General features: G+C 45.5%; 1 protein-coding gene across 1 annotated transcript in view; it reads left to right on the plus strand.

The window, feature by feature from the left end:
* LOC144610165 (rho GTPase-activating protein 25-like) overlaps window positions 1-24,785 on the plus strand; it is a 59,649-nt gene extending 34,864 nt beyond the window's left edge. The window contains exons 6-11 of the mRNA XM_078428714.1: window positions 3,153-3,285; window positions 3,610-3,683; window positions 4,796-4,917; window positions 12,569-12,753; window positions 15,536-16,083; window positions 23,689-24,785. Of these exons, the coding sequence (XP_078284840.1) occupies window positions 3,153-3,285; window positions 3,610-3,683; window positions 4,796-4,917; window positions 12,569-12,753; window positions 15,536-16,083; window positions 23,689-23,878 (1,252 nt within the window). The 3' untranslated portion in view covers window positions 23,879-24,785. The remainder of the gene's footprint in view (window positions 1-3,152; window positions 3,286-3,609; window positions 3,684-4,795; window positions 4,918-12,568; window positions 12,754-15,535; window positions 16,084-23,688) is intronic.
* The last annotated feature ends 276 nt before the right edge of the window (window positions 24,786-25,061 follow it).

The following is a 25,061-nucleotide window of genomic DNA, read 5'->3' on the forward strand; positions in this document are numbered from 1 at the left end:
GGAACTTGCCTTGAGGGTATTAATGCACTGACAAATTGGTTGGAGGAGCATAGGAGATGCTCAAAAAAGCCATAGACCATGAGATGGGAAGTCGGGTTAAATTAGCCTATATGTTTACAATCAGCATGGGCAAATGGGGATGAATCGTCTCCTTCTGTGCATTATTTTTTCCTTCAAAATAGACTTTATTCAAGTAATAAATATATACCATACATGTACCGTGAAAAAACTCCATCCGACATTCTCGGAGGCTGAACATACATACAATACACGCATACAAGTGTGTGAAGGAGAGATATCGGAGGACCTTCCTTCCCGCTGCTGTGAGACTGCACAACCAGCACTACTCCCAGCAGACCAGTCAACAGACCAGTTAACAGTAACAATAAAAAAAACCCACAGTAAATGATGACAATTATCCTTTCCTTCTCTCCTGAGATGCTGCCTGACCTGCTGAGTTACTCCAGCATTTTGTGAATAAATACCTTCGATTTGTACCAGCATCTGCAGTTATTTTCTTATACAATTATCCTTATCTTTATTTTTATTTATAATGAATGTCTCTTGCTATCCACTTTGCCGCTGTAACACTGCAAATTTCCCCCGTGTGGGACAAATAAAGAAATATATATGTATGATCCAGTTTTCCCAAATTGCAATTTTATCCCGCTCCCTCGCCACTCATGTGGCCCACTGGCAATGAAATCCCTTTCCTTATTTTGAGGGGCGTCTCCACCACACCCTGCCCCCCCCATGTCCAGCAGCGGATGGACCCTGGACTGTCGGCCTCCCCCACACAGCCGTGCAGATTGATCCCTGGGATGTCAGGACTTTCATATGAAGAAAGATTGGATAGACTAGGCATATACTCGCTGGAATTTAGAAGACTGAGGGGGGATCTTATTGAAACATATAAAATTCTTAAGGGGTTGGAGAGGCTAGATGCGGGAAGATTGTTCCCGATGTTGGGGAAGTCCAGAACCAGGGGTCACAGCTTAAGGATAAGGGGGAAGTCTTTCAGGACCGAGATGAGAAAACATTTCTTCACACAGAGAGTGGTGAGTCTGTGGAATTCTCTGCCACAGAAGGTAGTTGAGGCCAGTTCATTGGCTATATTTAAGAAGGAGTTAGATGTGGCCCTTGTGGCTAAAGGGATCAGGGGGTATGGAGAGAAGGCAGGTACAGGTTACTGAGCTGGATGATCAGCCATGATCATATTGAATGGCAGTGCAGGCTCGAAGGGCCGAATGGCCTACTCCTGCACCTATTTTCTATGTTCTATGTTAACAGATAATCACACTGTTCAACCAATACACTCGTGGTTGGTTGGTGAACAGTATTGGGCACTGGACCCAATCTTTCAGTAAATGGTGTGCATTAGCAACATCAGATCACACCCCTCTCCACTTTCCTGTCAATTGAAGTCAACAGAAATAAAAATAAAGAAAAGATGAAAAAAAGTGTTTCCCCATCATCTACGCTGTCGAACTGCGCTCCAGCGTTACAGCATGCGTATGACAGAATTCAATTTCTCAGGACTTTTGTCAGCTGAATAACCTTCCAAACCACTCAGTTATTCAGTCATAGCTAATCCAGTCTTGGCCTCAACCACTTTCCCGCGATCCCCACATACCTATTGTTCCCTTGTAGTCAAAATATCGGTCATTCTCTCCCTTGAATATATTGAATGCCTCTGCAGATCTCTGTGGTGGAGACTTCCAAAACAAAATTATGATCCTCAGGGAAATTCCTCCTCATCTTTACCTTAAATGGGTGTTTCCATTTCTAAAGCAATGCCCCCTAGTTCTAGTATAAGAAAATAACTGCAGATGCTGGTACAAATCGAAGGTATTTATTCACAAAATGCTAGAGTAACTCAGCAGGTCAGGCAGCATCTCAGGAGAGAAGGAATGGGTGACGTTTCGGGTCGAGACCCTTCTTCAGTCTGAAGAAGGGTCTCGACCCGAAACGTCACCCATTCCTTCTCTCCCGAGATGCTGCCTGACCTGCTGAGTTACTCCAGCATTTTGTGAATAAATACTCACTAGTTCTAGACAACTTTATGAGAAGAAACATCCTCTCGGCATCTAGTTTGTCAATGCCCGACAGAATTCAACATGTTTGAATTCCTCTAAATACTTTTAATGCATTAACCCCTTCATCCCAGAAATTGTTCTCGGAAACCTTCCCTCCTTTGCTTCCAATGCAAGTATGCATTTCTTAAACCATGGAGACCAAAATAACTAAGTAGGTAATTATAGACAATAGACAATAGACAATAGGTGCAGGAGTAGGCCATTCGGCCCTTCGAGCCAGCACCACCATTCAATGTGATCATGGCTGATCATTCTCAATCAGTACCCCCGTTCCTGCCTTCTCCCCATACCCCCTGACTCCGCCATCCTTAGGAGCTCTATCTAGTTCTCTCTTGAATGCATTCAGAGACTTGGCCTCCACTGCCTTCTGAGGCAGTGAATTCCACAGATTTACAACTCTCTGACTGAAAATGTTTTTCTTCATCTCCATTCTAAATGGCCTACCCCTTATTCTTAAACTGTGGCCCCTGGTTCTGGACTCCCCCAACATTGGGAACATGTTTCCTGCCTCTAACGTGTCCAACCCCTTAATAATCTTATATGTTTCGATAAGATCCCCTCTTATCCTTCTAAATTCCCGTGTATACAAGCCTAGTCGCTCCAGTCTATGTATATATATCTATAGGTAACATATCTCATTCATCATAAATGACAACTCTAAACCTATGGAGAGCAAGAATGTAACTTGGGGTATGGATTTGAAATGTACAAATCATGGAAATAATATCAAACTAATAACTAGTTGAACTTCAGGGGGGGATAAAGTTGAAAAGTGAGTGGTTATGTTCAATCAGATTAAATTGATTTTGCTATATTTGAAATTTGATGTGCTTTTCCAGCCACATACGTTCAAGGTTTTAAGAAACACTTAGCAACAAAATTATATCAAAACTGTGGGTATTATATCCCAACTGTGGGGTCTCAACAATGCAGGAGATGCTTCCTGACCCGCTGCGTTACTCCAGCACTTTGTGTCTTTTTTGTTGTTGCAAAAACCAGCATCTGCAATTCCTTATTTCTAGATTACATTGTAATATGTTGAAACTTGTCTTCCAGAGATACAGATGTGCACACTGTGGCCTCTTTGTTCAAGCTGTACTTCCGAGAACTCCCAGAACCAGTCATTCCCTGGTCCCAATATGAAGACTTCCTTGCATGCAGTCAGATGTTGGACAGCAGTAACAAGTTGGTGTGTTGTTAGTCTCCCTGTACCTGATCCTCCACCTGGCTGTTTTCCATTAACATCGAAAAATATGAATTCTATATGCGATCCAAATTTGCAAAAAAATTAATAGTGCTTGTACATTTTGTATGGGGTGGCATGCTAAGATCAAACGATCATGTACAATTGCCCTCTCCAGTTCACACTGAGTCACACGAGGTGTCACAAATATTATTCTGCCTCAATCAAGAAATGGCAACTTCGCAATGCTGTTTATGTAAAAGAGATAAAATGTATGTTTTGATCACTTGGTCTGATCGTGATCAATGCTAAGTTATTTTTTCTTGACAGGGGCAACAGGAGCTGATGAAACAAATATCGCTGTTACCTCAGGAAAACTACAACCTGCTCGGTTATATCTGCAGGTACGCCAGTCCACCAGAAACACCTACCAGCCAACCCTTCGATTGTTTGCACAGTTTGTTACAGTGGAGATCAGAATATTGAGTCAGTACCCCATTCCCTGAGTGTCATAGAGTCACACAGCATGGAAAAAGGCCCATCGGCCCAACTTGCTCACTCCGGCCAACATGTCCCATCTACCCTAGACCCACCTGTCTGTGTTTGGCCAATATCCCTCCAAACCTATCCTATTCATGTACCTGTCTAAATGTTTCCTGTTTCCATGCTCTATGGCTTTATGACTTCAATTCAGCCAATCATCAAGGATGTGTAGGAAGGAACGGCCGATGCTGGTTTAAACCGAAGATAGACCCAAAATGTTGGAGTAACTCAGCGGGACAGGCAGCATCTCTGGAGAGAAGGAATGGGTGACATTTCAGGTCGAGACCCTTCTTCATACCTTAACGGTAGGCCAGGCTAAAATTAGCAAGGATATTCCTCATTCATACATCTGCCTGTGATACAGTACATATATCAATGGAGATGACAAGAGGAATAACTAGAGGATAAGCATTTAAATTATTAACAAAATAACTAGATGAAACAATAGGAAAATTAATATTCATGCAACATGATTAGGGTTTAGAATGCATTGTTTAATACAGTGGTAAAAACAGATTCAAACATTACCTTAAAAAGAGAAATGGATCATATATAACAATTTTTTTTTCTTTAACTTGGAAAGACTTTGGGAGCAGGACAAACAAGATTGGTCTTTGAAGGATTCAGCTCAGACTACATGGGCTGCATGGCCTAATGACGTACTATTCAATGATTCTAGAATAAAGGAAGTTTGGTGTGAAGATTTTTTCTTCAAAACAAAATAACTTTGATAATTTGACCCAATTTAGTTAGATTTAGCTCTTTGGGCTAAGGGAATCAAGGGATATGGGGAAAAAGCCAGAACGGGGTACTGATTTTGGATGATCAGCCATGATAATATTGAATGGCAGTGCTGGCTTGAAGGGCTGAATGGCCCACTCCTACTCCTACTCCTATTTTCTATGTTTCTATGTTTCTATGTAAGTTGATAATAATGTGATAAATGAATATTTCTGCTCTGTTTCTTGACCAGGTTTCTCCATGAGGTCCAGCTGCACTCTGCCATTAACAAGATGAGTGTGGGCAATTTGGCCACTGTTATCGGGGTGAATCTGTTCAGGCCCAAGATTGAGGATCCAGCGGCCATCATGAGAGGCAAGTCAGGGCCTTAAGTGAAACACTAGCCATTTCTGAATGTTATAGTTTCAGACAATTAATGATAACTCAAGATAGACACAAAAAGCTGGAGTAACTTAACGGGACAGGCAGCATCTCTGGAGAGAAGGAATGGATGACGTTTCGGGTCGAGACCCATCTTCAGACTCAATAATAGTAACTCAAGACTGTTCTTGCTTGAACAACAATGGAATGCTTGGCACCAGAGATTGACAGGAGATGGCGCCTGCCTGCTCAAAGTCTGGCCATACCGATAGCTTTTGGGAAGTCTGACTTTCGTGTTCTTGTTCTATGCCTGTATGAAACTTTGCGGGTCTTCAAGGTACAACAGAAGTCTTTATTACAGTAACTCAATGCTGGCAGCAAGACAACTAAAATGGCTGCAACCACACAGTTTGACTGCACACTCCACACTGTGTACAGCCAAGATAACTATGTACAAAACATCTCCCTTTGTCTTGTGCAGCGCCACCTGCTGCACGGGATTGGAACGGGTCCTCCCACCCCACACAGTCCATCAAACATCATACTCCCCCTTTCCAGTTTGAACGTCTCTATTCCTGAATGAGTTGCCTTGGGGGAGTACCACGATTACAACGTGTCGATTGACGAAGGACCACAGGCAGATCGGCGGGGAGTTCGTCAGGTGGAACTTCGTCAAGCCAGGGGAGGGGCAAATCAGGAACTCCAGTGTCCACACGATTCGGTACCAGGATGTCCGACTGCTTGGTTCTGATCAGGCTCTGCGCAGTCTTCGCTGGAGGAACGCGGCTTCTTAATTGGTCATCATGCCATCGGCAATGTCCTTCTTGTCCTTGGACGGTGTGCATTTTGGTTCCAATGTGAGCCATGATCCTGCCAGCGCACCATTTGTTTTGCTTGGTCGTATAATTGCGATAATATACGTGGTCGCCAATGTCAAATTTGGACTTGTTTGACTTCGTTGGCTGAGTGCACGCCGTGTTAGAGTTACCGGTCGGGTTCAAAACTGATAGGGAGAAAGCACTTGACGTCCGAGCATCATCTCCGCTGGCGTTCGACCGGTAGTGCAGTTTGGAACAGTTCGATACTACTGTAAGAAATCGCGCAATGCCAATTGTTTCGATTTCTTTTCAATTTCTACAGCGCGTTTCATGGCTTGCTTGAAAACGCCGACGAGCCGCTCCGCCTCACCATTTGAAGGTGGATGAAAAGGTGCTGATGTCAGATGCACGATTGAGTGATGTTTGCACCAGACACTGAACATTTGCGAGGCAAATTGAGGCCCATTGTCACTTACGACTGTTAAGGGCAATGCCCAAATGGCAAACAAATCGTCGAGCGCAGAAGTGGTTGTTTCGGTGGTTGGATATTTATTCATTTGGATAACATGTGGCCATTTTGAATGGGCGTCCATGACGACCAGCCACATGTCCTCCAGGAATGGTCCGGCAAAATCTATGTGGATTCGCTGCCATGGTTGGTCGGGGACGGGCCATGGGGAGGTCTTTTCCGGCGGATTCGGCGCTGTTTCGGCACATGGTGGTGCAGTCCTTGCAGTGGTCGGCTATATGGGCCTTGATATTCGGCCACCACACATGCATGCGGGCGAGCGCCTTCATTCGCACAAGTCCAATGTGTGTCTTGTGCAACATTTTCAGAATTGTCGATCGCAGTTCCGTCGGAATGATCACTCGACAGTCGCGGAGCAAAATGCCATCCTTTGAGGAGATTTCCGTTTGCGCATTTTGGAATGAGCGGAATTCCTTGTCCAGCTTGGGACTGTCCGGCCACCCCTGAGTGACAAAATGTCGTACCTTTGACAAGATGGGGTCTGTGCTCCTATAGTTGGCGACCATCCTTGCAGAGACGGGGAAATCGCCAATGACCCACGTGTTGAGCAAGTTCACGTCCATCTCAATTTCCATAATTGCCTCCTCTTTATCGAAGGTCAGGTCGGGTCCAATCGATAGACGGGACAGTGCATCGGCATTGGCATGCTCGGCAGACTGTCGGTAAATGATGTGGTAATCATATCCCATCATGATCAGGGCCCAACGTTGTAGACGCTGCAACATCATGACAGGCAAACTTTTCTCCGGACTGAAAATAGTCAGCAGCGGCTTGTGGTCGGTGATGAGCAGGAAATGTCGCCCACTCAAATATTGGTGGAACTTCTGGACACCAAACACGATCGCCAGTGCTTCTTTCTCCACTTGGCTGTAGTTTTTCTCGGTGGTCGTCAGCGTTTTGGATGCGAACGCAATTGGTTCTTCCTTGCCGTTCTGCGCCGTTTGTGAGATTACAGCTCCAAGACCATACGGCGATGAATCGGCGGCCAGCGAGATTGGCTTCAATGGGTCATAGTGGACCAAACGCGTCTTCTGGGCGAGCATCTCCTTCAACCTGGTGAATGCGTGGTCACACTCTTTGGACCAGTGCCATTCGACGTCCTGTTTTCGCAGGTTGTTCAATGGTGCGCACAAAGTGGAAAGTGCCGGTATGAACTTGCCATAGTAGTTCACCTTCCCAATGAAGCTTTCACGCTGCTTCACATTTTCAGGCGGCGACAATTTTACAACGGCGTCCACTCCATCTACCGATGGCTTCAGACCACTTGCCGAGATCACATGTCCGAGATATGTGACCTGTTGTCGGGAGAATGCGCACTTGTCCATGAGCAACTTCATGCCGTGGTTGTTCAGTGCCGTGAGGACCTGTTTTAGGTTCTGCAGGTGTTCTTCCTCTGTCCGGCCGGTGACAATTATGTCATCCAGGTAGGCGGCTACATATGGAATCCTGGCAACCAGATTGTCGACCAGTTTCTGGAAGATGGCCGGCGCCGGTGCCGGTCCAAATGACAACCGGTTGTATCTGAACAGTCCCTTGTGCGTGTTGATCACGAGCAGGTTTTTTGTCTCGTCGTCCAGTTCCACTTGGAGATACGCGCCGGACATGTCCAATTTCGAAAAGTACTGTCCTCCTTGCAGCTTGACGAACAGCTCGTCCACTCTTGGTACGGGGTGGTGATCAATGTGCAATTGAGGGTTTACAGTCACTTTGTGGTCGCCACAGATGCGCACCTTGCCGCAAGGTTTCTGAACGACAACTATGGGTGTGGCCCATTCTGAATGGTCCACGTGGGTGATAATCCCCATTTCTTCAAGATGGCAGAGTTCCTTGTCGACAGCGTTCATCCGACTGAACGGAACTGGTCATGGTTTGAAGAACTTAGGGCCGGCATCATCTTTGAGCATGAGCCGTGCCTTCATCTTTGTGCAATGCCCGAGTCCAGGTGTGAAAACAGCCGGAAACTGGTCAAGAACCTTCAGCAGGTTGTTCTGGCACTTACTGACCATGTTGCAGTCCGTGGTAGATGATAATGACATAGTTGATCCATCGTAGATCAAGGCGTTCATGTCAAGCTTGAAAGCACGGATCCAGTCGATGGCGCACAGGGATGTACCTTCTTTGCCAACGACGATCAGCGGCAACATCTGTGTCATACCATTACAGGAAACGGCGACTGTGCATTTGCCTTTCGTGGGAATGGCCTGTCGACCGTATCCAAAAAGGCGGATGTTGGCCGGTTTCAGTTTCGGCGATCCGATCCTCTCCCAGATGTCCTGACCCACTAGCGACACAGCCGCACCAGTGTCCACCTGGAACTGTAGATCAACGTTCCAGACCCGCAGCGAAATCCTCGGCTTGTCGGTGATCGTGGACACACCGAGCACTTCAATAGAAATGGTCTCCGTAATTTGGTCTTCCTCTGTCCGTGTTTTGCGCTTTCTTGCCCTTTCTCCGCTTTCCTACGGATTGACACACTGCCTGGAGATGACCTTTTCGGTTACAGGCGTAACAAATGTACTCGATATACGGGCACTCACGGTGATGATGAACAGTCGAGCCGCACCGGTAGCAGGGTTTCCATCCTTCCTCCACAGGGGAGCGGCTCTTCTGAAACTGCCCCTTCTTCTCCGGATTTGCTCTGGGTCGATCAAATGGTTTCTGGCGTTGCGGACAAGTCTGACAAACTGTATGCACGCTTTGCGGACAAGTCAGACGAACTATATGCACCTCTTGAGGGAGCGTCGACGCTGTATCGCCGGCCATTTTGTGCAGTTCTTTACTTAGCAGCTCGGCCATCTTAGCACAATGCAGCACATTCTTCAATGAGGCGTCCGATTCCTGGATGAATGCGTGCCTGCAGCCCATGACCAGTCTATCCTGCAACACAATGTCTTGGCACTTTTCGCAGCATTGAGCTTTAAAATCACATGCCTTTGCCATGGTGCGAAATTCGGTGATTCATTGCCCTTCCTGTTGCACCGTCCGGTAGAAATCGAGGCGAGCTGTGAGGAAATTTTGACTTTCTTCGTAATGCAGCTGCAAAGCCGTTGTGATTTCAGCATACGAAACTTCAGTTACTTCTTCTGTAAGTAAATTTTGAAGTAGTGCAAAAGTTTCTGGAGACATTGATGAACACAAGAGAGCCTTCTTCCTCAGGTCAGTCATAATTCCCATACTTTCAAAATAAAACTCAGCGCGCATTAAATAAGACGAACACCTTTCTCGCTCGGGATCGAAACGATCGAATTGCCGAGACATGGTTTTTTTTAAATCGAAAAATAGGCTCTTATCTGGGTCTTTGGACACAGTCCGAAGTCTTCCGTTCCTGACACCACTTTCGTGTTCTTGTTCTATGCCTGTATGAAACTTTGCGGGTCTTCAAAGTGCAACAGAAGTCTTTATTACAGTAACTCAATCTGACTGCACACTCCACACTGTGTACAGCCAAGATAACTATGTACAAAACATCTCCCTTTGTCCTGTGCAGCGCCACCTGCTGCACGGGAGGAGCAACGGTTTCCCCCACCCCACACAGTCCATCAATCATCACATAACATAACATAACATAACAACACTTTATTGTCACTCGGCACAACACCGAGCGAAATTTCAGCAGTCACACAAAACACAGCAAAAAAGAAAAGAACACAGGACACCCGACCCCAACACAAACATCCATCACAGTGACTCCAAACACCCCCTCACTGTGATGGAGGCAACAAAACTTCCCCTCTCTTCCCCCCGCACCCACGGACAGGCAGCTCGACCCCTACCGAGTCAAACGACACGCACAGCCCCCGCAAGGGGATGGAAGGCCCCGCGGCCGAGCCGCCCTGGGCACCGAAACGTCCCGCGGCCGCACCGGGCGATGTTAAGTCCAGCGGCCGAGCCGCACCGGGCACCGAAACGTCCCGCGGCCGAGCCGCCCTGGGCACCGAAATGTCCCGCGGCCGCACCGGGCGATGTTAAGTCCAGCGGCCGAGCCGCACCGGGCACTGAAACGTCCCGCGGCCGAACAGCGCTGACGATGTTAAGTCCAGCGGCCGAGCCGCACCGGGCACTGAAACGTCCCGCGGCCGCACCGGGCGATGTTAAGTCCAGCGGCCAAGCCGCACCGGGCACTGAAACGTCCCGCGGCCGAGCCGCACCGGGCACTGAAACGTCCCGCAGCCGCACCGGGCGATGTTAAGTCCAGCGGCCGAGCCGCACCGGGCACTGAAACGTCCCGCGGCCGAGCTGCGCCGGCGATGTTAAGGCCCGCAGCCGAGCCAAGCCGGGCGATGGAAGGCCCTGCGGGCGAGCTGCGCCCCGGGGAAGAGACCTAATAAAAGAAAGGTTTCCCCCCCCCCACCCCACCCCACCCCACCCCACCCCACCCCACCCCACACCCCCACCACACATACACAGCCAAAAACAGAAACAAAAACCATCCCAACACCGACACAAACAAAAAAAAAGAAAAAAAGACAACAGACTGCCAGAGAGCCGCAGCCGTTAGGCGCAGCCAACTCCTCCTTGATGTGGTGATGTGGTGATCACACTGACCATACCAATAGATTCTACCTTTACACACTCTTTGGATTTTACTCAGCGATCTCTTCCATCTGTGACCAAGGAATGTCACTTTCACGAGAAAATCCCTGACATACCTGGGAAGAGAGGAATGAGAAAAAACAAAAGTCTAATTTTTATGGCCGATATATTCCTATTAGCAACATGTCAACATTTATGCTGACACATTAATGTTTTAGTTTTAGTTTTGGTTTGAGATACAGCGCGGAAACAAGCCCTTTCGGCCCACCGGGTCCACGCCGACCAGCGATAACACTGTCCTACACCCACTAGGGACAATTTGTTTTACATTTACCAAGCCAATTAACCTACATACCTGCACGTCTTTGGAGTGTGGAAGGAAACCGAAGATCTTGGAGAAATCCCACGCAGGTCACGGGGAGAACGTACAAACTCCGTACAGACAGCACCCATAGTCGGGATCGAACCCGGGTCTCCGGCGCTGCATTCGCTGTAAGGCAGCAACTCTACCGCTGCACCACATAGACCAAAGGAAGATGTTGCCACTTTAATGAACAGGATATCCGTGGAAATGATGTGGTACAATGCTGAGAACTATATTCTGCACTCTGTATCTTCCCCTTTGCTCTATCTATTGCACTTGACCTTGAGGTGATTGTTATTTAGGAATCCTATTATCTGAACTGACTGGATCAGTTTTTCCTTGTACCTTGGTACACTTGACAACAATGAACTTAAACCTATTGTTTTTTTTAGGGTTTGAATAATATGAATTAACAGGTTAGTTTGTATAGCTGGAAGTGATGTTCATTTCGAGAGGGAACCAGGCCATTATTAAGGTACACGACAAGACAGTTTTATTCAATTGTTTAAGCCCTGTTAATAAACAAACTGAACCAATTACTAAGTAATCATCATCTAATAGGCCAGTACCTGAAGGAGCGACTGAGGAGAAACTGTCTGCACTCTGTACAAAGATGGGAGTTTTTTCAGGGAAGTCTCAGATTTAGCAGTTCAAACGATTGTTTCAACATATGCCTAGTTCTTTCTGCAGCCTCGAGATTCTTGTCATCATGTGGGCCCCACCAGTAAATTTTAGTTTAAATTTAGTTTAGAGATTTAGTTTTTAGACTGGCTTTATCCTGTATCTCATTAATTTTGCTTCATATTTGATCGTAATGAGTTTGTTGTTACTTGGGTCCCTAGTTTTACCTAAAGACCAATCGAAAATTTTACAGGTAAAAAACTCAGTGGTGAAATGACTCAAGATAGACATACAGTGGTGGAGCGGGTCAGGCAACATCTCTGGAAAAACAGGATGGGTGACTTCTCGGTTTGAAACCCTTCTTCAGACTGAAAGTAGAGGGGGGAGGAGAGGGAACTAGAGGTAGGAAAAAGGTCAGAAGAAATCGGCTCATGGCAACAGATGACTAAGGAAGGGTGGAACCCATAATGGACCAGCAACAGATGACCAAGGAAGGGTGGAACCCATAATGGACCAGCAACAGACGACCAAGGAAGGGTGGAACCCATAATGGACCAGCAATAGACGACCAAGGAAGGGTGGAACCCATAATGGACCAGCAATAGACGACCAAGGAAGGGTGGAACCCATAATGGACCAGCAATAGACGACCAAGGAAGGGTGGAGGTCATTGAGTGGGAGAGTAGTAAGAATCACAGAGGGGGAGCAGTGAGTCTCACAGAATTCTCGTCTGAGAAATGTCTCACAGTGAAATGATTCAATCTTTTTGTTTTGAGACAGGAGCACCACAGATTCAGAAACTGATGACTGTGATGATCAGCAACCATGATGAATTATTCCCCAAGCACAAGGATAAACCGCCTTCCCCTTCGAAGTCAGACAGCAAGAAAGCTTCCGTACAGCGAAGCATGGTTGGCTGGGGGGCTTCAGAGATTGACACAGGATTCACAACTGATGATTACAGGGTACAATTGTCTTAGATCTGCACCAATAACCGGCTGACAATAATCATTCTGAGTCACCATCAGTAGTCCAACACTCTCACATCAGGTTCTTTGTCAACAACTACTTATTTAGTTAGTGATGATAGACACAAAGTGCTGGAGTAACTCAATGGGTCAGGCAGCATCTCTGGAGAAAAAGTATGGGTGATGTTTCTGGTTGGAACCCTTCTTCTGACCCTTTTGACTGAAGAAGGGTTCCGACCCAAAACATCACCCATCCTTTTTCTCCAGAGATGCTGCCTGACATGCTGAGTTACTCCTGCCATTTGTGCCTATCTTTGGTATAAACCAGCATCTGCAATTCCTTCCGAACATTGAGTTGGTGATTTTGATCAGATAGCAAAATGGTCCAATTTTTTCCGTTGGAAGAAACAGCCAAAATTTGATATTGGCTGAAAACGTAGTCAAAAGAGGTAGGTTGTCGGAAGCATCTTCGGGAGGAGTTGCGGGGCCAAGATCTAGAAGCGAGATCCAAAGCCTGAACCATAGATCGCTGATAGCAAGAAGACTAATGTTTGGGCAAGGAAAATGGGGAGTGCACACACAGCCATGTTTGAAAGCAATGATTCAATGGTGCTTTATTTGAAAGCACTTCCTGAGGGTTGAACACCGGGAGATGAAGATCGAGATAGGGATGGTCAGGTCCACAACTCATCATCAGTGGCTGTGTGTTTGGTTCACAGATGAGGACATTGGCTGGAAACAGCTACCACAGAGCCTTATTCACAAAATGCTGGAGTAACTCAGCAGGTCAGGCAGCATCTCGGGAGAGAAGGAATGGGTGACGTTTCGGGTCGAGACACTTCTGAAGAAGGGTCTCGACCCGAAATGTCACCCATTCCTTCTCTCCCGAGATGCTGCCTGACCTGCTGAGTTACTCCAGCATTTTGTGAATAAATACCTTCGATTTGTACCAGCATCTGCAGTTATCTTCTTATACCACAGAGCCTTCATGCCTCGTTGATATGAGGAACCCACCAACACAATGTGGACTCTTGCAGGGAAAATGGGGCATTGACATCAATTTGGCCATTGTTAGCTGCAACCTCAATTAGCTGCAAAATGAATTGGCTAATGCTTCCAGGTTGTCGAGTCAAAAGAAAAATACAACTTGTCCATGGTTAGGCAAACTAAGCTAACGGTTCACAGCACTGAACGCGAGCCATTGATGGTCTGGGAGGTCAAGAACATTGACAGAAAGAAAGAACTAAGCAAATGCCAGAAGGTGGGCTGGGATGGACCAAGTCGATGACTGGTCTGTAATCTTTTCACTCACACATTTGCCTCCATATATTTGTGAATTCAGTCAGTGGGCCTTTGGAAATCTATCAAGGTGATAATATGCAATCCAGTTAAGGGGTTATCCAGTTCAGTGGGAACACTCTTGGCTCAGATTCAGAAGTCATGGGTTTGAGTCCAACTCCAGGGTCTTGGAGACATAATCCAAGCTAATGATCCGAGTGAAAGAACTGAGGGATCATTGTTTTCTTTCATGCAAGATGATAAGACAGAGATAAGGCAGAGATAAGATGTACAGGTATGTAGGTTAATTGGCTGGGAAAATGTAAAAATTGTCCCTAGTGGGTGTAGGATAGTGTTAGTGTGCGGGGATCGCTGGGCGGCACGGGCCCGGTGGGCCGAAGGGCCTGTTTCTGCGCTGTATCTCTAAATCTAAAAAAAATCTAAAAATCTAAATAAATAGATTCTTGATTAGTACGGGTGTCAGAGGTTATGGGGAGAAGGCAGGAGAATGGGGTTAGGAGGGAGAGATAAGTCAGCTACGATCATATGACCTTATAATTCAAAGCCATGCCTGCCCCCTCTGGCAGTAGCAAAAGATCCTTGTGGTTACATTGGAGATGACTGGGTTGACCTATGAGGCTCTGGGCCTGTACTCACTGGAGTTTAGAAGGATGAGGGGGGATCTCATTGAAACCCACTGAATAATGAAAGGCAAGGATAGAGTGGATTTGGAGAGGATATTTCCATTGATGGGAGAGTTTGGGACCTGAGGAAACAGCTTCAGAATAAAAAGAATGGAGACGAGGAGGATTGTTTTTAGCCAGAGGATGATGAATCTGTGTAATTCATTGCCACAGACAGCTGTGGAGGCCAAGACATTGGGTACTTTACAAAGTGGAGTTTGGTGGGTTCTTGATTAGTAAAGGCATCAAAGATTATGGGAGAAGGCAGGAGAGTGTGGTTGAGAGGGAATATAGATCAACCATGCTTGAATGGCAGAGCAAACATAATGGACCGAATGGCCCAATTCTGTTCCTTTGTCTTATGGTCTGATGGTCTAATTGGAGAATTATTCTTGCTGTACAGGCCATGCTTACAACAGCAGTGCAAAAATAGATTTCAAATGGTGCTTCGATCCAGCTTTCTGTTCCACTTACATCGATACTATCCTATCCTCTCTTGTCCAATCTTCCGACACCTTGCACGGCCTTCAACTCTTATAAGTTCTAGGAGGAAATTAGGCCATTCGGCCCATCAAGTCTACTCTGCCATTCAATCATGGATGATCTATCTTTCCCTCACGTCCCCATTCTCCTGTCTTCTCCCCATAACCCCTGATCTTTCAATCTCCGCCTTCAAAATATCCATTGACTTGGCCTTCACATCCGTCTGTAGCAATGAATTCCGCAGATTCCCTACCCTTTATCGTTAATGTAAATGTAAACGTTTTTTTCTAAGGGAAATACTAAGAGTATTTACAATCATTTCTTTGTGTCCCTAGTCCGGCCAAGTTGATGAGATTGGCTTCACATTAGAGAGTGATTTCGACAGATTGAATGGATGCCCCAGGAAAAGGACTCACACACTCCCAGCCAGTAGCTGCATCTTGAGTTCAGCTGGAGAGATGTCCCACAGTGTCGTTGCAGGCAGTTCTGGTGCTGACGTCTTCGACAAACGCAAGTCCTACCAAGAAAACCTCACCGAGGGACACAAAAGGAGTCACTCCCAGGACATGATGAAGACTCCCACTCACGATACGTTGACACAGCCTGACGATTCCCAGAGGAAGGACTCAGTGAGCTCAGGGTGGCCTCCTGAACAGAGTACGTTACCCAGCGTGGAACTGGGGAGTCCTGGTAACCCATGCCTCAAGGTAAGCCAGCACCTCTCCTCAAACACCCAAAAGGACCAGCCAAAGTTGGAACGAAAAGAGGAAAAAGCAGAGTTGGATGTGAGTGAAATGAGCATGGAACAGCTTCGGAGCCAACTTATCACATTAAGACAGGAGCTAAACGAGCAGAAGCAGAGCTACGAGGAGAGAATTGAAAGGTAAGCATCTGTTACACACCGGCTGAGTTTTCCATGGCAGAAAGACACAAAATGCTGGAGTAACTCAGCATTTCTGGAGAACACGGATAGGTGACATTTTGGGTCGGGACCCTTCTTCAGTCTCTGCACCTTCCCGAAACATCGCCTATCCATGTTCTCCAGAGATGCTGCCTGACCTGCCGAATTAACCCCGGCATTTTGTGTTGTTTTGTGTAAACAAGCATCTGCCGTTCCTTGTTTCTACTTTTCCAAGGTAGATTTGGCTTAGTGGGCAGGACTCTCCTCTCTGAAGCAGAACGTTCCCTGTTCGAGTCCCCTTCCAGCCTGTAGCTCAAGTTTTGATTCCAGTACTGAGGATGGGCTGCACTGTTGTAGATGAAATATCAAAGATCCCGCAACACGACTTGGATGAAGAGCAGCATAATTAAATCTAGAGATCTGGCCCATATTTAACCTCATATAGATCAGATTCTAAAAATAGATCTGAGAATTATTGCATTGTACGTAGGAACCTGCTGTTTGCAATTTGGCTGTCGAAATTCATAGCTTACAGTAGCAGATACAATTCAAATACCTCAAGTGGTATAAAGTATTATGGGCCATACTGAATGGGTTAAAAAAATTCAAATCTTTCTTTCAACTTCTTCGCACATTTGCAAGCATTTAATGGGTAAAGTCGTATAGGTAGGGATTAGGGAATAAAGACAGAAAATTGAATAGGAACAAAGAAAAAGGTAGCCAGAGATACTAAGCTGGGGGGTAGTGTGAATTGTGAGGAAGATGCAATAAGGCTGCAGGGTGACTTGGACAGGTTGAGTGAGTGGGCGGATACATGGCAGATGCAGTTTAATGTAGATAAGTGTGAGGTTATTCACTTTGGAAGTAAGAATAGAAAGGCAGATTATTATCTGAATGGTGTCAAGTTAGGAGGAGGGGGAGTTCAACGAGATCTGGGTGTCCTAGTGCATCAGTCAATGAAAGGAAGCATGCAGGTACAGCAGGCAGTGAAGAAAGCCAATGGAATGTTGGTCTTCATAACAAGAGGAGTTGAGTATAGGAGCAAAGAGGTCCTTCTACAGTTGTACCGGGCCCTGGTGAGACCACACCTGGAGTACTGTGTGCAGTTTTGGTCTCCAAATTTGAGGAAGGATATTCTTGCTATGGAGGGCGTGCAGCATAGGTTCACTAGGTTAATTCCCGGAATGGCGGGACTGTCGTATGTTGAAAGGCTGGAGCGATTGGGCATGTATACACTGGAATTTAGAAGGATGAGGGGGGATCTTATTGAAACATATAAGATAATTAGGGGATTGGACACATTAGAGGCAGGAAACATGTTCCCAATGTTGGGGGAGTCCAGAACAAGGGGCCACAGTTTAAGAATAAGGGGTAGGCCATTTAGAACGGAGATGAGGAAGAATTTTTTCAGTCAGAGAATGGTGAAGGTGTGGAATTCTCTGCCTCAGAAGGCAGTGGAGGCCAGTTCGTTGGATAGAGCTCTTAAGGATAGCGGAGTGAGGGGGTATGGGGAGAAGGCAGGAACGGGGTACTGATTGAGAGTGATCAGCCATGATCGCATTGAATGGCGGTGCTGGCTCGAAGGGCTGAATGGCCTACTCCTGCACCTATTGTCTAGTCTATTGAGATATGGCTTCAGATCCTTGATCTTCTTCATGGTTAAACTAGTGCCATTTTCAAATAATTCCAATATTTCAATAATAATTCACATTCGTAAACAACAGGAGCAGGGCTTTTAATGTATTACTGTATTTTTTCCAAGTGTGTCTTTGGGAAATTCCCCAAATTGAACCACATGGATTGGCTAAAGAGATAAAATAGAGAGTCGTAATAAAGGGGCCATTCTTAGTTGACACACCATTGGTGGTGGGGAGTCACAGGATCGAGGGCTGGGCCCTTGGATGGTTTTAATTTGTATAAATGTGCAATAAAAGAGTTAACTATCCAGCAAAGAGAGCAGTAGCCACGAGAACTGTCAACATAAATTCGCCCTTTTATCCCTGAGCCTTGAAAATCTAAGAATATAACGAAAGTAATCTACGTTCACATAATTTTCAATATCTGAAGAAAGACTGAAGAAGGATCTCGACCCGAAATGTCACCATCACCCATGCCTTCTGTCCAGAGATGCTGCCTGTCCCACCGAGTTACTCCGGCATTTTGTGTCTATCTTCGGTGTAAACCAGCATCTGCAGTTCCACCCTGTACATTCTTAACGAAACATCCTGAAACATTTCTCGGAGAAGATTATCACGCAGAATTTGTCCATCTGCCACAGGAGGAGTCACCAGATAAGGCAACCAAAGCAATAACAGAGGGGCGGAATAATTTCAAGACTTCTGGTGTTAATAGCTAAAGGGTCAGCTGTCCATTGTTGAGTTATTTAGGCAAGGGACCCGGTAAGACAGAATGAGAACTTTGGTGATAAGTGGCAAGCAACACATCTAACACATCCATTTGCATGGTTCATTTTGCATGTATTTTCGTTCTCATTAGATGGTACACCAGGCTCATCATCAGTCCCGTTAGATGGTACATTGTGTACCTGTCATCACTTTGGTTAGATGCTTCACTGCATCACGCTGCCAATTCTGCTCGATGGGGTTCTGGGTACCTCCATCAATCCTGTGAAGGGGCACTGTGCTTCTATCAATCCCTTTAGATGCTTCACTGTTGTGGCTGCCTCCATTCCTCTCAGATGTTGCTCAGTGCATACACCATCGATCCTATTAAATGGTTCATTATGAGACTACCATCAATTCTGTGAGAGTGCATAGTGCGTGTCAGCTATTCATGTTGTTATGCAATGCACTTTGTGCCCAGCATCAGTTCTGTCAGAGAATCTACTATCTGCAATCAATCATAGATTCTATTAGTCCTGATAGAGGGTGCATTGTACGACTATCATGAATCCGTTGGCCACTCCATTTATGTCAACACAGTGTGTCTACCATCAATACAGAACATTGATGAAACAATCTCTGTTTGCTTTGAACAGAGCTTTAAAAAAGCAGCTAACTCCCAGCCAACAATGAACTATTATACATTTTCCTTGATTTCCATTCCCTTTGTCCTATTTTCACACCTTACGCTTCCTTATCTATGTATCTCCCTCTCCTCTGACATCAGCCTAAAGAAGGGTCTCGACCCGAAACGTCTCCCATTCCTTCTCTCCAGAGGTGCTGCCTGCCCCGCTGAGTTACTCCAGTATTTTGCGTCTGTCTTCGGTTTAAACCAGCATCTGTAGTTCCTTCCTACACATTGATGCACTGGTTGGTTGCCTGCTGTTAATCCTGTTGGATGGTGCACTGTGCAATTAGGATCAGTCATGTTAGATATTGCACTGTGGTTCCTCCACCAGCCTTATTAACTGGTCCATTGCGAATCTATCATCGATCTTATCAGACCATACACCTGTTAGAAAATGCACTATGTACTTACTATGAATCCGGCTAAATAGTGTTTGCCATCCAATCGAAAAGGTCAAGAGAGTCAACAGTCAAGAGTGTTTTATTGTCATATGTCCCAAAGCAGAAGAATGAAATTCTTACTTGCACGCTATGTCTAAATTGTGTGTTTACTGTCCATCTTTTTAGATGGTACACTGTGTACTTTCCATCAGTTCTGATAAAAAATGGTATTATGTGTTGTCATCCATTCTGTTCAATTGTGCTTGACTGTCATTAAGAGTCTTATTCTGCCCGTCTACTCACCCACTCCCCGACCCGTGACCATATCACCCCCGTCCTCTACAAGCTCCACTGGCTCCCCATCCCCCAGAGAATCCAGTACAAAATCCTCCTCATGACCTACAAAGCCCTCCATAACCTGGCCCCATCCTACCTGACTGACCTCCTCCACAGACACACTCCCACCCGCACCCTCCGCTCTGCTGCTGCTAACCTCCTGTCCCCCCCCCCCCCCCTTCCGGACCAAACTCAGATCCTGGGGGGACAGGGCTTTCTCCATCGCTGCTCCCACCCTCTGGAACTCACTACCCCAAACCGTCAGAGACTCCTCCTCACTCACCACATTCAAAACATCACTGAAGTCTCACTTGTTCAGCACTGCCTTCAATCATTGACCGTTGCTCCACCTTATTCTTCCTTTTCTGTTCGTTTATTTATTTATTTTAATGTTATATCTAATATGTAAAGCGTTTTTGGGTTACTAGAAAAGTGCTATATAAATGTAATGCATTATTATTATTATTATTATTATTAGGTGGCATTCTGCATTCCTATCACAGTATATGGTGCTCTTTGTGTCAGCCATTAGATCTGTTTGATGGTGCAGTCTGCATGTCCTCTCACTCCTGTTAGTTGGCCTGCTATTTATCCACAATCAAACCTGTCAAAGGGTCCTGTTAAAGAGCATATTATGTGTCTAGTATCAGTCCCCGCACGTCATACTTGGAAATTGAAACAGTGCATTAGAACACATGATACCCTCTGAACACTATCAACCCCGTCAGATAGTACAATGTATGCATATCATGTGTTCCGTTAGATGTGTATGGAGGAACTGCAGATGCTGATTCAAACCGAAGACAGACACAAAAAAGTTGGAGTGACTCAGCAAATCAGGCAGCATCTCTGGAGAAAGGGAACAGGTGACCTTTTGGGTCGAGAGGGTCTCGACCCAAAACGTCACCTATTCCTTTTCTCCAGAGGTGCTGCCTGACCTGCTAAGTTACTCCAGCTTTTTGTGTTCTGTTGGATGGTGCACTGCACATCTATTATAAGATAGGCACAAAATCCTGGAGCAACTCAGCGGGACATGCAGCACCTCTGGAGAGGAAGAATGGGTGACGTTTCGGTTTGAGTCTGAAGAAGGGTATCGACTCGAAACCTCATCCATTCCTTCTCTCCTGAGTGACTCCAGCATTTTGTGTCTAAATATGGTATACTGTGTCTATTGTCACTTCTGTTAGATGGGAGACTGCATTTCTACTGTCAATTCTGCTGAGTGTTGTACTAGGTATATACCATCAAAATTGTTAGAAGCTGCATTAAATCCACCATCAGTTCTAAACAGATGATGCACTATGTACCCACTATCAGTTTTGTTAGTTGGTATATCATGCATTTACTGTCAACCCTATGAAATGGTAAACCGTGCATCTCCTATCAAACCTGTTAGAGACCACACTGTCCATTATTAAACCTATTAGATGGTGTGTGGTGCCTACTTTAAATTTGGGTTAATGCTCAATTGTTGATCTACCATCTGTCTTATTAAGAAAAACACTGTGTTTACTAGCAATACTGTTAGCTAGGGTTCTTTGTTTCTTTGGCCAGTGACCTGCTGAGTATCCACCATCAATGCTGTTAAATGGTGCACTGTCGACAATCAGTTCAGTTTTAGGATTCGTTATTGACTATCACTCCATAATGCACTGAACTGTTTTGGATGGTGCACTGCAAGTCCATCATGAATTGACTTAGATTGTGCACCATGTGCCCATTGTCAGTCATGTGCCAGCAAAATGGTGCCTGCATGCCAACTGCCAAGTGATTATTGTATGGGTTCTGCCAATCTTGTTCGTTGGTGCACTTTGTATCGCCCCTCAGTTCTACAAGATGGCAGAATGTACCATCAGTTTTGTTGCATGTTACACCGTAAGTCTACAGCATACAGCATAGAATAGTTCAGTACAAGACAAATCTTTCAGCCCACAATGTTGGTGCCAAACATGATACCAAGTTACCCTGATTACCTCTGCTAGCACTTTATCCATATCCCTCCATTTGCTGCATATCAATGTGCCTATCTAAAAGCTTCGTAAACACCAGTATCATACCTACTTTGACCATCACCACTGACAATGCATTCCAGGCACCCCCCACTCTGTGTACAAATACTCCTTTAAAGTTTCTCCTTTAAAGTTTCCGCTTCTCCTTTAAAGTTTCCGCTTCTCATTGGAAAGTTATGCCTTCTACAAGAAACATAGAAACATAGAAACATAGAAAAATAGGTGCAGGAGTAGGCCATTCTCCCCTTCAAGCCAACACCGCCATTCAACATGATCATGGCTGATCATCTAAAATCAGTACCCCGTTCTGGCTTTTTTCCCCATATCCCTCGATACCTTTGGCCCTAAGAGCTAAATCTAACTCTCTCGTGAAAACATCACCACAATGTCTTTGACATTTCCACCCTAAGAGAAAGTATCCCCATGCAACCTGTTAGATGGTGCCCTTTGTATCGGCCATCAAAGCAATTACATGGTGTTCTGACCTTTCTGTTATGGGCCCCCTCCAGTGCCATAGTGAGGCCCACCAGAAATTGGAGGAACAGCACCTCAATCAGGAACAGCGATCTTCCCCTCCCCTTTCCCAGTTCTCCCTCTATCTTCCTGTCTCCACCTATATCCTTCCTTTGTCCCGCCCCCCTGACATCAGTCTGAAGAAGGGTCTCGACCTGAAACGTTACCCATTCCTTCTCTCCTGAGATGCTCCCTGACCTGCTGAGTTACTCCAGCATTTTGTGAATAAATACCTTCGATTTGTACCAGCATCTGCAGTTATTTTCTGACACTACATGGTGTAGTTCTGTGTCATTCCCGTTTGGTGACGCATTCTGTCAAAGTTTAATAATAGATCAGAACACAGTTGGGGGGGGGGGGGGGGGGGCACGGTGATTCACAGCACCACAGCACCAGAGATCTGCATGCAATTGTGACCTTGGGGGGTCTCCGTGTGGAATTTGCACGTTTTCTCTGTGACCAAGTGGGTTTCTTCCGGGTGCTCCGATTTAGAGTTTAGTTCATTGTGTACATGTATGGTGGAAGGATAGTGTTACGTGCTAGCCAGTGAAAGAAAAGACTATACACGATTACCATCAAACCGTCCACATTGTACGGATAAAGGATAAAGGGTCCAACATTTAATGCAAGATAAAGTCCAGTGAATTCTGATCACAGACGGTTCAAAGGTTTCCTTCCACATCCTGAAAATGTAGGGTTGTAGGTTAATTGGCCTCTGTAAATTGCCCATAGTGTTTAGGGACTGGATGAGAAGGTGGGATGACATAGAACATAGGGTGGCACAGTGGTAGAGTCTTGCCAGAGACCCGGGTTCAATCCTGACACTGGGTGCCGTCTGCACGGAATTTGTACATTCTCCCTGTGTCCGTGTGGGTTTTCTCTGGGTGTTCCGGTTTCTCCCCCATCCATACTCCAAAGATGTACAGGTTTGTAGGTTAAGTAGCTTCTGTAAATTGTAAATTGTCCATCTTGTGTAGGATTATGCTAGTGTAGGGGATGATCGCTGGTCGGCGCGGATTTGGTGGGCCGAAGGGCCTGTTTCCACGCTGCATCTCCAACGTCTAAAGTAAAGTCTAACTGGTGTGAATGCGTGATCGCTGGTCGGCACGGACTCAGTGGGCTGAAGGGCCCATTTCCAAGCAGCATTCTCTAAAGTCCAAAGTAAAGTAAAGTCTAACTGGTGTGAATGGGTGGTCGATAGTCGGCGCTGACTGGGTGGGCCGTAGTCCCTGTTTCCACACTGTATCTTTAAACTAAACTCAAGTGATATGATCCACATTTCGATGCCTCTTACAAAATTGACGCACTTTTCCTTGCAGCGTTTTAACGGAGAATTACGAAGTTTGGGCCAAAGTGGTGCGACTCAATCAGCAGATGGAGGAAGACAAGAAGCGGTACGAAGCTATGGAAGTGAAGCTGTGTGACACCACGCGTGCACTGCAGGAGGCCGAGAAACGCAAGCTGGTCCTGGAGAAGGAGCTGCAGGCAAAGAACAAAGCCTCAGCCTAAACCTCCCACACGGCTTGGACTTAGGAACCCCTTCAAAGGGGCTGAGCTCTATGTTTGCAAAGAAGGAAATAATAATGTGTCACTTTTACTTTTCTGTCACCAGTCTATCAAAGTGGGGAGACATTATACACAGAGGTATTGAAGCATTAATTCTGCGGTACTGACTGCAGAAGGGATGCATTCCATCAGCAAATAGTTGGTTGTAAAATAACAATGGATTCCCATATACCTACTTCAAAGTGTATTAACATTTGGGCCTTATGTGTGCTTAAATGTCTTCTAATAAAGCCAAGGAGTGCAGTTCTGGAATGGAACATGGCTAAGTACATTCAGCACTGTTCTTCGGCATGTTGCTCTTTATTTCCCCATTTCTGCTGCTCCAGTTCATCATTTGGATTCAATATGAGTTTCCACATGCAGAAGATTCCCAATTCTATCTGACCACCACCGCCTTTTTGCTTCCATCAAATTGTCCAATATCCAAATCTGTGCAGGACAACATTTTCTCTGACTGCATATTGGGAAATTCAAATGTATTGTCTTTGATTGCATGATCAAGAGTCAAGAGTATTTTATTGTCATGTGTCCCGAAACGAAACGGTAAAATTTATATTAGCTGGCTACTAATTCTACCCTCCTTAAAATCCTTAAAGTCTTACCCTTTCATCAAGCTTTTCTTCACCTGCCCATTTTCTCCTTGTGATTCTCATGTCAATATTTTTTTGCCAACACCTTTGTGAATCACCTCGTATCACTTCAATAATATCGTCACTATGCAAACCTTTGTATCTTTAATTATAAATTATACATTTACAAAATGCTGTTGCTGTAATGTTTGACTGCTGTAATGCAACAGAAAAGGTTACTTTTATGTAAAGATGTTATCAGATAAACCAAATTTTGATAAATGATCTTTAACACCATTTGCCTCATATATAATGCAGTGGGAATGGCTTGTTTGCTAATTATGTTAATCATTGCCATAACAATAACTTGAGCTGATACACATTACAACTGGTATGCTTGGGATGGTAAAGATGACAAAGGGGGCTTATAAATCCTAAATATCTCCACTATTCATAGTTTATTTCTGTCGTGACATTTCTGCGTCTACATAGAATGAAATTGATTGTTCTAAACAGTCACCGACTCAGTTATGATTGCACCATCAGGTCGCAGGGAA

The sequence above is a fragment of the Rhinoraja longicauda genome, chromosome 36 (assembly GCF_053455715.1).
Source record: "Rhinoraja longicauda isolate Sanriku21f chromosome 36, sRhiLon1.1, whole genome shotgun sequence".
NCBI lineage: Eukaryota > Metazoa > Chordata > Chondrichthyes > Rajiformes > Arhynchobatidae > Rhinoraja > Rhinoraja longicauda.